The following is a 14651-nucleotide window of genomic DNA, read 5'->3' on the forward strand; positions in this document are numbered from 1 at the left end:
TTTCCTGAGTTGCCGATGAGTTAAGAAGTAGATGTTTTTGTTGTATTGTTAAAAATTGAGTCACGTTCCTATTATAAGTCATTTGTTTATTTGCAATAATTCTAACGGTTCCAAAGAAAATATATCTCATTACTTGGGAGCAAATACCTTTTGGTGATCTGATTCCTGCACAATGTTACGTGCTTAAGCAGTTTGATGTCAGGTGCTGAAGTTCAGCTCAACTCCAACTGCAGAGTATAGTGTCTAGCTCTCGGTAAGAACAACCACTTGTCATTAATTCACCTCACTATCATCAAGGAGCCAAAAACAAATTAAGAAATCTACTTAATCTTGCATAATTAATCACAGAAAACATATGTTCTTAACATTCCATATTTGTTCAAAATATGGAATGCCAGTTTTACCGTCACCACTATGGACATATCACCTTTGAAAATTCTGGACAGTATTGTAATTAATATTAAGTATTTATTAATAATTATTATTAATTAATATGTATTATAGGAAAATACTGTATACAATTATATTAAAATTATTATATAAAGTTAATAATAATTAATAAATATTAATATTCTTAATTTTAACAACCTCTACTTTTTATTATATAAAATATTTTAATTTTTGAAAATTTGGGAAAAAAGAAAATTGTAGAGAAGAAAATAAAAACCACCCATAATCTTATTACTCAGAAATACCATCATTAATATTGTGGGGCTTAAGTTCTTTTCAGACTTAAGTTCTATAGAATGTTTGTTTTATACAGTAGAAGTATGCTATATATTTAGTTACCTGTATGTCATAGCAATTTCATAAGTATGTTAGTGTATGTATAATATTCCATGGTGATAATATGCCACAATTTAGTCCTTCTCCTATTGGTAGACATGCCTTATATTCCTTGTTTCATCCGGTAGCAATGTTACAGTAATCTCTTGCTTGCAGACAAGAAGATGCGGACAATGTGAAATCTATAAAGCTGATATTGAGGAGTCTGTTAATCAAATACACAAAGGATATCATGATGGGTGCTTAAAGAACAATAGTAATAAAATTCTTGAACGTAATATTTTTTTTGTCACATTTGAAATTAGTGAAATAATTTTCCAGCCCGCCAATTAGTGTTGTGCTGTAAATATAGCAACCTTTCTACCAAAATTAAATTCGTTTTTATGATGTTTTAATTTTTTAAAATCTTTTGTAATGTTTATTTATTTTTGAGAAAGAGAGTGAGTGTGAGCAGGGGAGGGGCAGAAAGAAAGGGAGACACAGAATCCAAAGCAGGCTCCAGGCTCTGAGCTGTCAGCACAGAGCCCGATGTGGCGCTCTAACTCACAGATGGTGAGATCGTGACCTGAGCCGAAGTCAGAAGCTTAACTGAGACACCCAGGTGCCCCTATGATTTTTTTCTATTTTAGCATACCATCAACAGTAGAAATTGAGCTGACAGGGGAAAAATCTGTAGCATGTGAAAGTTGAGATATAATTTAGCAAAAATTTAAAAATGTAGACCACATGTCAAGTTCTAATAAATGTGGAACTCAATCAGCCTATTCTGGGTTGGGCTTCTGCATAAGATAGTATCTGGAAAGTAAAATTGGAAGTCCTAATCGATAAGTTATATTAATATGTACTGTTTTGTGTCTCCATTCCTTTACAAAAATGTACTGTGGTGCATCAGAGCTATTTAGAATACTGATTAATAGCTATATCAGTCAGATTAGGCTAGTGCAGGCCACAGTCTCCAACCTCCAAATCTCAGTGGCTTAGAACTACAAGTGTTCCTGTCTTATTCATAGTCCATGTCCACTACAAGTATGATTCTGATCTGATCCAGGTTGTGTTCACACCAGCGCCCAGACTGAAGGAGCAGCCACTCTGTGTCTCATGGCAGAGGGAAAAGACAATGGCTAAGCAGATTCTTTGATGGCTTTTGAAGCTGCCACTTGGGAATGGCCCGTTTCACTTTTGCTTGCATTCCCTTGGTTGAAAGAAGTCATATGACACAGCCTGATGTCTATAAGATGCCAATGAGAAGGGGAAGTATCTCTTCCTACATCCCTGGGAACCACAGGCCCCATGGCCAAGCTGAATGTCGTGAGAGTGAGATAAATATAATCTTCCCATGGGAAGTAAGAGGCAAAGGAATTACAAAGATTTTAAACCACCTCAAAAAAATTTAAACAATAAAACAGTCGACCCTACCAGCTAATACTAAGGATCATGAATGAGATGTTTCTAGAGGATCTAAGAATATAGCTCAGGTAGCTGAGAGATCTCTAGAGATCCCTGAATTACATTTTCATCTTCCTTCAGTATCTACACCCTTCCTCCTTCTCATCCTTCCCTCAGCATCCACAACCTCAAGCCTTTAGAGAAATAACAAGTTTAAACAGTTACATCATGGGATGCCTGGGTGGCTCCGTTGGTTAAGCATCCGACTTTGGCTCAGGTCATGATCTCACAGTTCATGGGTTCAAGCCCCGCGTTGGGCTCTGTGCTGACAGTTCAGAGCCTGGTGCCTGCCTCAGATTCTGGGTCTTCCTCTCTCTCTGCCCCTCCCCTGCTTGCACCCTGCCTCTCTCTCAAAAATAAATAAACAATAAAAAAATTTTTTTAACCAGTTACATTGTACAGTTTTATTCAATCAAGATGTATTAATTATCTAAATATGCCAATTAAATGTCCTTAAAATATATATAAACCACCCTAAACTAGTATTTGTTTTTTCTTAATTAAAAAAAAATTTTTTTTTGACAAAAAGAGACAGCGTGGGCAGGGGAGGGGCAGAGAGAGAGAGAGAGAGGATGAGAGAGAATCCCAATCACCCTTGCACCTCCTAGTGTTTATTTTAAAAGAGGAATGGGCACCTGGATGACTCAGTCAGTTAAGAGTCTGACTCTTGGTTTCTTCTCAGGTCATGATCTCATGGTTTCATGAGTTCAAGCCCCACATTGGCCTCCACGCTTACACCGCAGAGCCTGCTTAGGATTCTCTCTCTTCCTCCCTCTCTGCCCCTCCCCCACTCCTACTTTCTCTGTGTCTCTCAAAATAAATGAATAAACTTTAAAAAAAGAAAAGAAAAGAAGAATGTGAAGTCAGACACCTTTAGTAGCCACACAGGTAGAAATGAGCAGGGGTGGATGGCTGGGACAGTCTTTCCTTAGGTCCATTCCTAAGGTCCATTCCTTCTGATCTGATATTACACAAGCAATTAACAATCAGAAATCCAGAACTTACAGGAAAGCTCCTGACTTTCAAATATTGGCAACTAAGCAAAATTAAAGTGCAATGGGTTAGACAAAAAAAAAAAAAAATTGCAAGCTTGATTTAGCAGATGCATTTTCAGTTTGCAACTTTTGATTTGAAGCTTGACAGTCCTAGAGCAATTTCACTATCTTGTAGGTTGTCATAGAACAATTGCTCTCTTAGCTCTTCTTCCTTTACATGTGAGACACTGTGGCTTCTGTTAGGCTAGGAAGCTAGTTCAGGACATGTGCCATGTGAATGGCCACATTGCTTCCAGGCTTCTGTCTGAAGTATTAGGTAGATCTTTTCTGTGTCATGCCAGGATGACTCTTGGCACATAGGAGTAGGCAGCCTTTTTATAGAGATTGTGGAAGCAAAGCGTTCATACTTGAGGTTTGACCCTAGGAAGATAGAAAAGAAGAGCATTGAAGGCTCCATACAAGGGAACTAAATGTTGTAAGGATGGAAGCCATGAGTAGCAATGAAGATGCAGAAGGAAAGTCTGGATCATGAAATAACCAAATCAACCTGTGCAGAATTTTCCCAGCATTTTGCCATCTCTAGTCACTCAATGATATTTGCATGATTTTACCCATGTGTGCAAACAAACCGTATGATTATTTTCCTAATAGATTTAATTTGATAGTTAAATATATTTATCTTAAAAGCAACTATACCATTACCATAAACAGAAAATCACTATTTCTCTTGATTACAAGATAGTAGCTATAAGACTTTCTTCATAAAATGAAAACAAAGCAATTATTTGAATAGAAAAAGTTTTAAAGTTAAAGAGCACAATGAATTGCAAAGAAAAGTAAACTTATTTTGAAAAATGCATACCTGAAGATAAGTTTTGCAATGAGCTAATCAGACTATCTGTGATTGTTATTAGTAGAGTGATATTCTTTTCTTGATCACTTAGTTTAAGATGAATTATATGTAGTAAGTATTCCCTTAGGTCAGAGTTAGTTTGAATTATGACTGTGTATTTTGGGATGCTTACCACACATCTGTGTACAGCTGAAAACATCGGAGTGATTTGTGTTTTCATAATAACCTTTGTTCTTTATCATTGTTTAGAACCTAGTTTTAATGATCTGTGTGTTGTGTGTAAAGTAGATTATTACAGATGTATCAATGTTGGCCTCATCCAGAGAATCATATCTGTGAATCAAGAAATGGATGTTAGTTCTTTTTTTTTTTTTTTTTGGCTTACGTGAAAATATCTAAATATTTCCAATTAAAAATGTCATCCATCTAAAATCATCTCTAATGGTAGAAATATTGATCCTTGGGAACCACTGATAGACCCTGTGGGTAGAAGTCAGAGAACATATTAATCTCTTTGTCTGCTGTACTCAGAAGGATCCCTAACACACAATAAAGTTATTAAATTTGTGGCCGAAGGGAATTCCAGGTATAGATGTTGTTCCCCAAGGTCTGTGTTGTCAGCCAGAATTAGGTTTGTTTTTGTTGCCAGCACCCATATGATGTCAGCCATCATGACTTGTTGAGGCTCCACAAATATCATTTGTTCCATCCCTCTAACTCCACTACAATCATCTTCGTGTGAACAGACCTTTAATTCTCTCTTACACTAAGTACTACCATATTCTCCCAACAGAATGCCTGCCAAGATTCTCCTTCTCATCCCCCTATTCCCACATTGATCTGTGAAACTACAAAATTGATAGTATCACTTCCCTACTTTTACTTAATCAATGCCTTCCTAATTGCCTATGGAAAAACTCCTTTCCTGGTTCTTTTGGTCTCTTAGACCCATTAGCATCTGGCTCCTGCTTGCGTCTTCAACTGCATCTGGTCTATCCCTACCCTTCCCCACTACCTTGTAACCAGTCACAACTGAGCTCCCCACTGAAACTTACTATTTCCTGCCTTTGTGTCTTGGCAGGTGTTTATTCCTCTGCTGGATACCTTTCCCTCTCTCACCTCTACATGCAAAAATCGTATTTGCCTTTCAAAATCTATTCCAGATGTTGTCACCTCCTTCTTTTTTTTTCTTAACCCTTGACACATAGATGTCTCTTGAATAAATCATTTAAGTATTCAATTAATACACCAGTGTTGTTGATGTTTTTCTTGTTTTCTTCTTCTTTGGGTTCTGTTCCTTATCACCTTAGCCTCCGTACAACTGGGCGTATTCAATTTCAAGTCTCAAGGCTGATGATTAATGGATGTTACCTGTCCTAGTTTTGTCTTTATAGACATATAGCATTTATTAGGATGGCTTGGAGAACTTTCAACCACATAGCTGGAAAATTCATTTTGAATTCTGATATGCTGCATTTGAAAAGTGTGACCAGCTAAATGTTGTCTTGCTGGTGTCACAGTGAATTATTTCACTAATACTTACTCTGAATCTTTACTCCATTCAGAATGTTCATTGCATGAATCATTCCTTAGGAATGCAAAGGGAAAGGTTTCAAACTTATTTTCTGATAACACTGTAAAAGTGTCTCCTTAATCCTTGAGTTTTTGCTTTTTACATGAAAACATCAGTCATATACAATATCCAATTTGATATCTACCCTTGTCAAGGCATTGGGCCAGTGAGTACATCTACCATTTCGACTTGTCTGTGTCAGAGACCTTACCAGACAATGTCTCTGCTTGCAAAGATCTTACAGATTAATAGGAAAACTGGCTATTAATAGAAACAGAACCACAACTAAGTGTACAATGTACCTTTGATGAGGATCATGAAGAAAGTGGATCAGGTAAATGAAAAGAGGCCCCACTTTTGTCTGAGAAATCAGGAAAAGCATGATACGTTTTCCTGTGAAAGTGGGCACTGAGCATATTTTGTGACATTCTTGTTTCATATTCACTTTTACATCATTTACAAACCTGTGATTAGTCATTCAGGAGCTAAATACGGTCTCAGGTAGTCAGCACAATGTAATAGGGGAGGCATAGACTTTGGAATTAATCAGAGCTGGTTTGAATCCACATAATACTTCTTAACAAGTTGTTGCTTTTGATTTTTAATTGTGGTAAAAATACACATAACATGAAATTTCCATCTTGCCCATTTTTTTAAAAGTAGGCTTCATGCCCTGCATGGAGTCCAATGCAGGGCTTGAAGTCACAACCCCAAGAACAAAACCTGAGCTGAGGTCAACAGTCAGATGCCTAAGGGACTGAGCCAGACAGGCACCCCTTACCCATTTTTAAATGTATAGTTCGGTAGCATTAAGATTGGTGGTTGTGTAATGGATTCTAGAATTCTTTCATCTTGCAAAACTGAAACTTTTCACATGAGCTACCCTGGGGCCCCTCCACATGATGTCGTTCTTATCATTGGTGATAAGAGAGATGACTTCAGGGTGGTTCACAAATATATTTTTTTACATTTAATAATGCTTCATTTACTTTAGAGGGTACCATAAGAATGTAACAAGGATATTAAGCCAATGATTGTGTGAGTATTAGTGTTTGGGATGAGGCTAAATTAGATTTTTTTTTAAGTCAAGTCCTCTTTTTAAAAATAGCAAAAGTTATGAAAGTGTACATGATTATCTGATGCTCAGGAAAAACTGATGTGATTCAGAATAAGGGTAATCAGACCCAGAACAAACCTTAATTTTGTCTTCTTTCCCCTGTTCCTGTTTCTTTTTTCTTTCTGTGTATTTAAGAAGTATTCAATTCAGGCTGAACTCATTCAACTCATCTATTTTTGCACTGATACAAGATATTTCTCAGTGTTATACTTGCAGTCATTTCTTCTATGAGACTAGTATTGGAATAGATGATTCAATCCAAATTACTCAAGTTTCCTGTAATCTCCGGGCACACATCTTTTGGTAGAACCACTATGCTGCCTGTGTTATCTGAGTTGCATCAAATGAACCTGTCCTTTTATTGGACCGTCAGGACACAGGAAATCAGACTTTGAGAAAAGGTCCTAACAATTGTGCATTCATATCGTTTGAATTGAGACAACAGAACATGGTCATTAGTGTTTCAACCGTAAGCAACTGTCATTATATATATTTTTTGTTATCAAAGCAATACAGCTTGAACTCTCTGAACTGACCTGAAGCCGTCACTAATGCCAGATCGCAAATTGAAAAGGCAGTGTAGAATAGTGTTCAAGAGCGGACAATAAGCAAAAGAATCTGCAGGGAATACAATCTTGTTTGGTGTCATTAGTCACGTAAATGTATCTGGAGAACTCTTCCCATCTGTAGGTTCAGCCATCTTTCCCTCATGGCGTGAGTCAATGATGTTTAGAAATTTCTCTGCATAGCCAATATTTTATATAATTTTCCCATTACAGATTCAGTTAGCCAGATCACATTGTGTGGCTAAATCCACAAGTACGGCGTATTTCAGCACTGCTTTGGGCAACTGTGATGCTGTTGCCACATGGATAAAATTGTGTTTGTTTTGTGCTTGATGAGAAACTGAATTTTAATGTTCTGTCTGTGTTGCTGTTGAACCCCTTTGCCCGGCATAGTTTACTAACTGGAGTTCATGAGAGGGAACTAAGCTATGAATCCAAGGTTTTAAACCTCAGGGAATTTCACTCATTATCTAAGGGAATTCTCATTAATGTTTTCGGGTCTTGCCTTATTTTTCTCAAAAATTGATTTAAAACTTGAAAAACGAAGAGTGACGTGTATTCTCCCTGCTACATTTTTTCACGTGAATAGGTATTAACTTCATGGAAATAAATATAAGTAGCCCTTATCCTTGATTGCCTCCTATTTTGCCTGTGTCATCACACAAAGCTGGCTTAAAAATCATCCATACTTCATTTTTTTTTAATTTTTTTTAACGTTTATTCATTTTTTGAGACAGAGAGAGACAGAGCATGAACGGGGGAGGGTCAGAGAGAGGGAGACACAGAATCTGAAACAGGCTCCAGGCTCTGAGCTGTCAGCACGGAGCCCGACGCGGGGCTCAAACTCACGGACCGCGAGATCATGACCTGAGCCGAAGTCGGCCGCTTAATCGACTGAGCCACCCAGGCGCCGCTCCATACTTCATTTTGTGTGTCTTTACTCAGTTGGCAATTTCTCTTCGCCTCTGTCTATATGTCAAAATGGTCACACTGCCTGCCTTTCTTGGTGCATCAAGCAGCATCCCTCTCGTGGTGGGTAAAGGAATTTCTATATCTCCACCATCAACATGTTTCCAGAAAAGGACCCACAGCAACAAGGGAAATATATCCTAAAAGATATGATGAATGTCATGAAATGAATTATCTCACAATTTAATTGAAGAGCCTTTTTTAAAGGACATTTAGTGGTGTGCCTGGGTGACTCAGTCTGTTAAGCGTCTGACTCTTGATCTTGGCTCAGGTCATGATCTCATGGCTCATGGGTTCAAGTCCTGCATCAGGCTCTGTGTTGAAAGGGTGGAAACTGCTTGAGATTCTCTCTCTTCACTCTCTCTGGCCCTCCCCTGCTGCACACACACACACACTCTCTCTGCCTCTCTCTCAAGATAAATAAGCATTAAAAAAATAAGAAAATAAAATAGGAACGCCTGAGTGGCTCATTCGGTTAAGCATCCGACTTCGGCCCAGGTCATGAACTCACAGTTCGTGGGTTCGAGCCTTGCATCAGGCTCTGTTCTGACAGCTCGGGGCCTGGAGCCTGTTTTGGATTCTGTGTCTCCCTCTCTCTCTACCCCTTGCCTGCTCATTCTCCCTCTCTCTCTCTCTCTCTCTCTCTCTCTCTCAAAAATAAACATTAAAAACAAAACAAAAAATAAATAAATAAATAAAAGGATATTTAGCTACTCTTATTTTTTTCTGATTCCACCTATATGCTCTTACCAAAGAGACTTTGCTGTACTTCTGTAAGCCTCCTGTAAGTGTCATTTATATGTTCTATGTAAAATATCACTCATGTTCAAATCTGTTTTAATTTCTCATTTTGCATTTCAAGCTCCCAGTCAGCCACCAGGAAATGTTGTTTGGAATGCTACAGACACGAAAGTGTTACTTAATTGGGAACAAGTTAAAGCAATGGAGAATGAATCAGAAGTAACGGGATATAAAGTAAGATATTTGCAATGCTTTCTTTTCCTATTCCTGGCAGAACTTTCCAAGGGAAGCTAGGCTCGAATGGTTTTTCTAACTATGATAATATGGTTGCTCTAATCTAATTTTGACATAGAGATACCAACTTCTTATGAAAAGGGTATCTCCCCCCTCCCCAAATATCTGCTTTCTTAAATATAAATAAAAGGGAAGTAATTCTGGGTATTCAGGGATGTGGGATAAAATATAAATTGTTCATCATGTTAATTAATTTGTTACTTCTGATGAACCCCAATATACTGCTTAAAAAGCAACTGAAAGTGTTGGCTGTAATTTGTTGGTCTGGTTTTCAAGATCAATAGAGTAGGGGCTTGCCCCATCTCTCTAACCATACAAATGCCCAACCCAGATGAACTCTTCCACAGAAGAAGTTCACTTCCGTCTTCCTTACCTCTTTGAATTTGAGGACTTGATGATTTTGGTATGTGCTAACCCCCAGTCTAAGACCCATGGAAAGAGCTGTGAATTCAATTTATATTCTGGTGAGTATAGAAAGACAATGTAAATGAAGTAACATCCGGGTAATCAGTTCTGTGAAAAATGGAAGAGTAGGCAATGTAAGAAATGAGTGTATTTGTTCATGCGTTTCAGGTTTTCTATAGGACTAGCAGTCAAAACAGTGTACAAGTGCTGAACACAAATAAGACTTCAGCAGAACTTTTGTTGCCCATTAAAGAGGACTACATTATTGAAGTCAAGGCCACAACAGACGGAGGAGATGGAACCAGTAGCGAACAGATCAGGATCCCAAGAATAACCAGTAAGTTTGTCAAAGTCAACATTTACTTTATTGATAACACCAGTGTTACGAGCCTCCAAGAGTGAGTCAGTCAATGCCCTTCTGTCCGTTTTCCCCCACCATCTCCTCCATCTAAATGCTAAGAAGGTTTTGGAATAGGAGAGATGAAGGCAAGAAAACTTTCTCAGGAGTGATACAAAACATGAAGAAAGGTAATAACAGAAAGAAAAGACATCAAAAAATATTTAGCAGAACTTTATTAATTTCAATCTTTTCCTCATTATGAGAAATGCCTAAATTTGCTTTTGGATTGCCTATAAAAAACAATTTCTTAAGCATTTCTCAAGGACAATGTTAAAACCACAAACTAGGGGCGCCTGGGTGGCGCAGTCGGTTAAGCGTCCGACTTCAGCCAGGTCACGATCTCGCGGTCCGTGAGTTCGAGCCCCGCGTCAGGCTCTGGGCTGATGGCTCGGAGCCTGGAGCCTGTTTCCGATTCTGTGTCTCCCTCTCTCTCTGCCCCTCCCCCGTTCATGCTCTGTCTCTCTTTGTCCCAAAAATAAATTTAAAAAAAAAAAAAAAAGAAAAAAAAAAAAAACCACAAACTAGTTTTAAGATCTTAGTTTGCCTCCTAGAAATTGTAGATGAATCTTATCAATTCTTCGAAAAGTGGGAAATCTAACATTGTTAAGGTCATAAACTGCTGACCAAACCAAAAGATACTTCAAAAACAAGTCTCAGTTTCTGATTTTGAAGGAGGTTCGCACTAACTTTTCTTTTCCAAATCCAAAGTAAACCTATTTTACTATAGAAATTACACTTTTAGAGTTAAGGGGAACAGACTTGCATACATATTTTATCAGTGACAGTGGTAAAAGAAATTTTATTTGTTCTTTCAATTTCCAAATCTGGAGTTTGGGGACCTCCATTTAAGTGTGGTAGAAGCCATCTTGTCTCCATATCCTAATCTGTAGTTCTTAGTGACATTAAAAACCTTGTACCCTGTTTCCTTCCCTTGGGCGTGGCCTAGCCTGTAGTCTTGGAAATAAGATTAAAACCTCTCTCTTTAATCTTAGAAGACAAAATGACTGAAATCATTAGGAAATAACGAGAAAGAGGGATATGGAAATTTGGAAGAATTTTATCTTTATGTGAAATCATAAAGAATGCCATATTTAGACTAAAGCAAATAATTAAACTATCCCATGAAAGCAGAAAGTGTTTATCTCAGAACTGAGTTCTGCAGCATAGGAATCTATAGACTGCTTCAGGTTCTTGGTCTCCCTCTCTCTCTGCCCCTCCCCCACTCTCACTCTGTGTGTGTCTCTCTAAATAAATAAGTAAACAAACAATAAAAAATTTAAAAAAAGACAGACATGCTCGTATTCGTACATTACTGCAAGATGTAGAGATAACATGATAATATGGCCAGAGTGTAACTGTTAAAAGGAGTAAGTTCTATGCTTTTGCAGAAACAGCCACTATTTTCACATTTTAGGGCTGCTGAGTCAAGAGTAGCCTTTTCATCTGACATATGCTGTCTGCTGAGCTTGCATAGACTAGTGTAGACAAGGCCATCTCTGGGAAAATGGAGCATTTATTGATTGCTTTTTTTAAAGATGATGTTTTATATCACGCCTAATAATTTATCTAGAAATGAATAAAGTAGAAACCAACAGATTTTTCCAAACTCTCATCCAATGAAGCTTTCTTTAATTAAACCATTGAATTATCTCAAAAGAGTATAATTGTTTTCAAAGTGATTAAGTTGTTTTTGCAATTTCAATTAAAGTTAAATAATACTAGATGAGCACAGCCTAGATTCATTTATTTAAAAAACTTAAATACGTCGGTGCTTTCAGAGATATTCTTGGCAACTAATATAGGCAACACTGACAAATAAAATGAGGATTAATCATAACTCAGGGTTTTAGGTTGGGTTCGTGGTATGATTTGACTTTGATAGCAGAGGCATTACTTTTGCCCTGATGATTTATTTCGGTACAATCCTTATTAATGAGCTGTTTATCATCTTTGACAGATATGGACGCAAGAGGTTCGACTTCAGCCATCTCACATGTCCACGCTGTGTCCAGTTATGTACCTGTAGTATTGTTCTTCATTGTAAATGCCCTGTGGCGGTACTAACTTTTTTTTTTAATTGTTTACTAGAAAGTTAATTGGTTACAAAAAAAAGTGCTTTCATGAAATGCAGTGATTATGCATGTTTTTTTTTCAACTCTGTATTTTTAACTTTCTATAGGTAAAATATGAATATAATAAAAAAAAACAGTAAATCCTTTTAGGGGAATCTGAAATGCCTTAATATTTACTTGATACACCAAAGGAATTTACATATTAACTACATTAGACTTTTGATAAAGATATTCGTAAGCTATGATTTTGAGCACTGCCTTTCGATAGACTCACATGCTCTCATGTGTATACACACACATATGCCCACACACGTTTGTTGTTTGTTTGTTTGTTTAATGTGGAAAAACTCATTTAATCCAAATGTTATTTCCCCGTTATAACAGCATTGGTTGGAAGACTTGATCAGTACTATTCTGAAATGCTCATTTGAAATACTCAAGAGTGAAAATACATTTTAAAAATTACCTTGCTTGGAAGAGGGTGCATGTGACTCACAAGAATGTTGAAAAATGCTACACCAGAGGCGGAAACGGTGCTGTTTTGTTTACGTCTAACAAAGTTGTGAGATTCTTGCTCTCTCTAGTTCTCAATTTTTCATCTATAAAATGTGGAAATAATGCCCAGTGTACCTGCCTGTGCCCCATAAATTATTTGTTAAGAGATACAGAAGGACATGTGAAAGTGTTTTTGCTACCCCTCATATTTTGGGTCTGTGCAAAATATTAATAGGAATTTACCTAACTATATAAAAGAAGAACCAGCCGCTTCTTTAAGTTTGCATTCCGTTATGGGTAATGCTTTCTTTTTTTGTTCACCGATATTTTAAAATTGAAATGTTCACATTTTATTATTTCTCAAATATTAAAAAAAAATATTAGAAAGTAATTGTTTCCTTCACATCTATGGACAAGCTTTCAGGTTTTATTAAAACACAGTGGAGAAAATAAGGAATGACCTGAATCTCAACTCAGATATTAAACAAAATTCACACAATTCTTCATTTCCAATTTCTGATTCCATTAAGAGGCCCTCTCTTTTTTGGATGGTGGAGATGGTTTTTTAATGAAATCCAACCGTCTATCAGAGTGAGTCTGGCAGGCTTTTTAGTTCCTGAGTTAAATTTGTAATAGAACCATGGCAATGCTGCTGACTTTGATATGTATGACTCAGTCTTTCAATATGTGGTTTTCAAAAGATTGTTGAAGACATGACTTCATAGCAATATGTAAAGAATATATGAAAATCGACAGATTGAGTGTTAGACATTGGAAAATCATTTTTTTACTTCTTTCCTACAATGTCACATTTTGCAGGAACTCGTTCTTCTTTACAGATATATCAGAATTTGACCACAGTTCAGCTATCAAAAAAGAATAAAAATTAGCAAAATTCTGGTATCATCATGAAGTGTTACTTTATGTTTAAAGATTACATTTAAGATTAAAGTCATTATACACAAAGGAGAAAAATATTTATAACTTTCTTTGCAAGGTCTGTATATACTGTATATATCTAGAAAAAATCTGAATGACTTAGTAGATTTCATATGACCATTGTTATTTCCAGTCAAAAAGTGGGGAAACGCTTTCTCCAATACCTGAATTTTATGCTACATGTAATGGAGTTGTACCTTTTTATTATTTAGTAATTCCTATAATATGTTCCTACACTTTCCATTTTCAAAATGATTATTGTTTCTTGGCATTTGTAGCAATATATCTCCATGAGATATGTACTTTGTTTCATATTGAAAAGTATAAGATTTATCTTTAAATTCTGTGTGTGTATCCTATGGTTATCTGTATGTATTATTTTCTATTATTCAAATAAAATTTATAACAATCAATGGCCCCTGCATGATTAATTGTGGTATGGTCAAAAAGAATATTTTAAGGGGGGAAATAGGAGGGCACCATAATAGTTATGCTGATGTTTTTTCAGCCAAAATTTAGTCTTTCCATCTTTTAAGAGGACATTTTAAAAAATTATTTTTAGACCCCACTGACTTAGTAAAATCTGCAGTTTAAGGCAAGGTGCTTTCTGGGGCACCTGGTTGGCTCAGTCAGCTAAGCTTCTGACTCTTGATTTCGGCTCAAGGTCATGATCTCAAGGTTCATGAGTTTGAGCCCCACGTTGGGCTCTGCACTGGCAGCTGAGAGCCTGCCTGGGATTCTGTCTCTGTCTCTCTCTCTCTCTCTCTCTCTCTCTCCCTCTGTCCCTCTCTTTCTCCCGCCCATTCTCTCTCTCTCTCTCTCTCTCTCTCTCGCTCTCAAAATACATACACTTTAAAAAAAGGGGAGTTTCCATGAAAGATACTTTACATATGGAGGGAGAGGGAAGGAAGGAGTAGCAGAAAATTTACTTTACTTAATTATGGTATCTAGTTTCTAATGACTTTATTTAGTTGATGGTGGCTATAACCCACATTTTTGA

At 36.9% G+C, this 14651-nt stretch overlaps 1 protein-coding gene across 3 annotated transcripts in view; it reads left to right on the forward strand.

Annotated features, from left to right (window-relative positions):
- Positions 1-14064, forward strand: part of CNTN3 (contactin 3) — a 340674-nt gene extending 326610 nt beyond the window's left edge. For 2 of the 3 annotated variants that reach the window (XM_058726205.1, XM_058726208.1), the window contains 3 exons: positions 9168-9280; positions 9914-10082; positions 12103-14064. In XM_058726205.1, the coding sequence (XP_058582188.1) occupies positions 9168-9280; positions 9914-10082; positions 12103-12209 (389 nt within the window). In that variant the 3' untranslated portion in view covers positions 12210-14064. The remainder of the gene's footprint in view (positions 1-9167; positions 9281-9913; positions 10083-12102) is intronic. The other variant, XM_058726206.1, reaches the window with a different exon arrangement.
- The last annotated feature ends 587 nt before the right edge of the window (positions 14065-14651 follow it).

Source organism: Neofelis nebulosa, chromosome 4, assembly GCF_028018385.1.
Source record: "Neofelis nebulosa isolate mNeoNeb1 chromosome 4, mNeoNeb1.pri, whole genome shotgun sequence".
Lineage (NCBI taxonomy): Eukaryota > Metazoa > Chordata > Mammalia > Carnivora > Felidae > Neofelis > Neofelis nebulosa.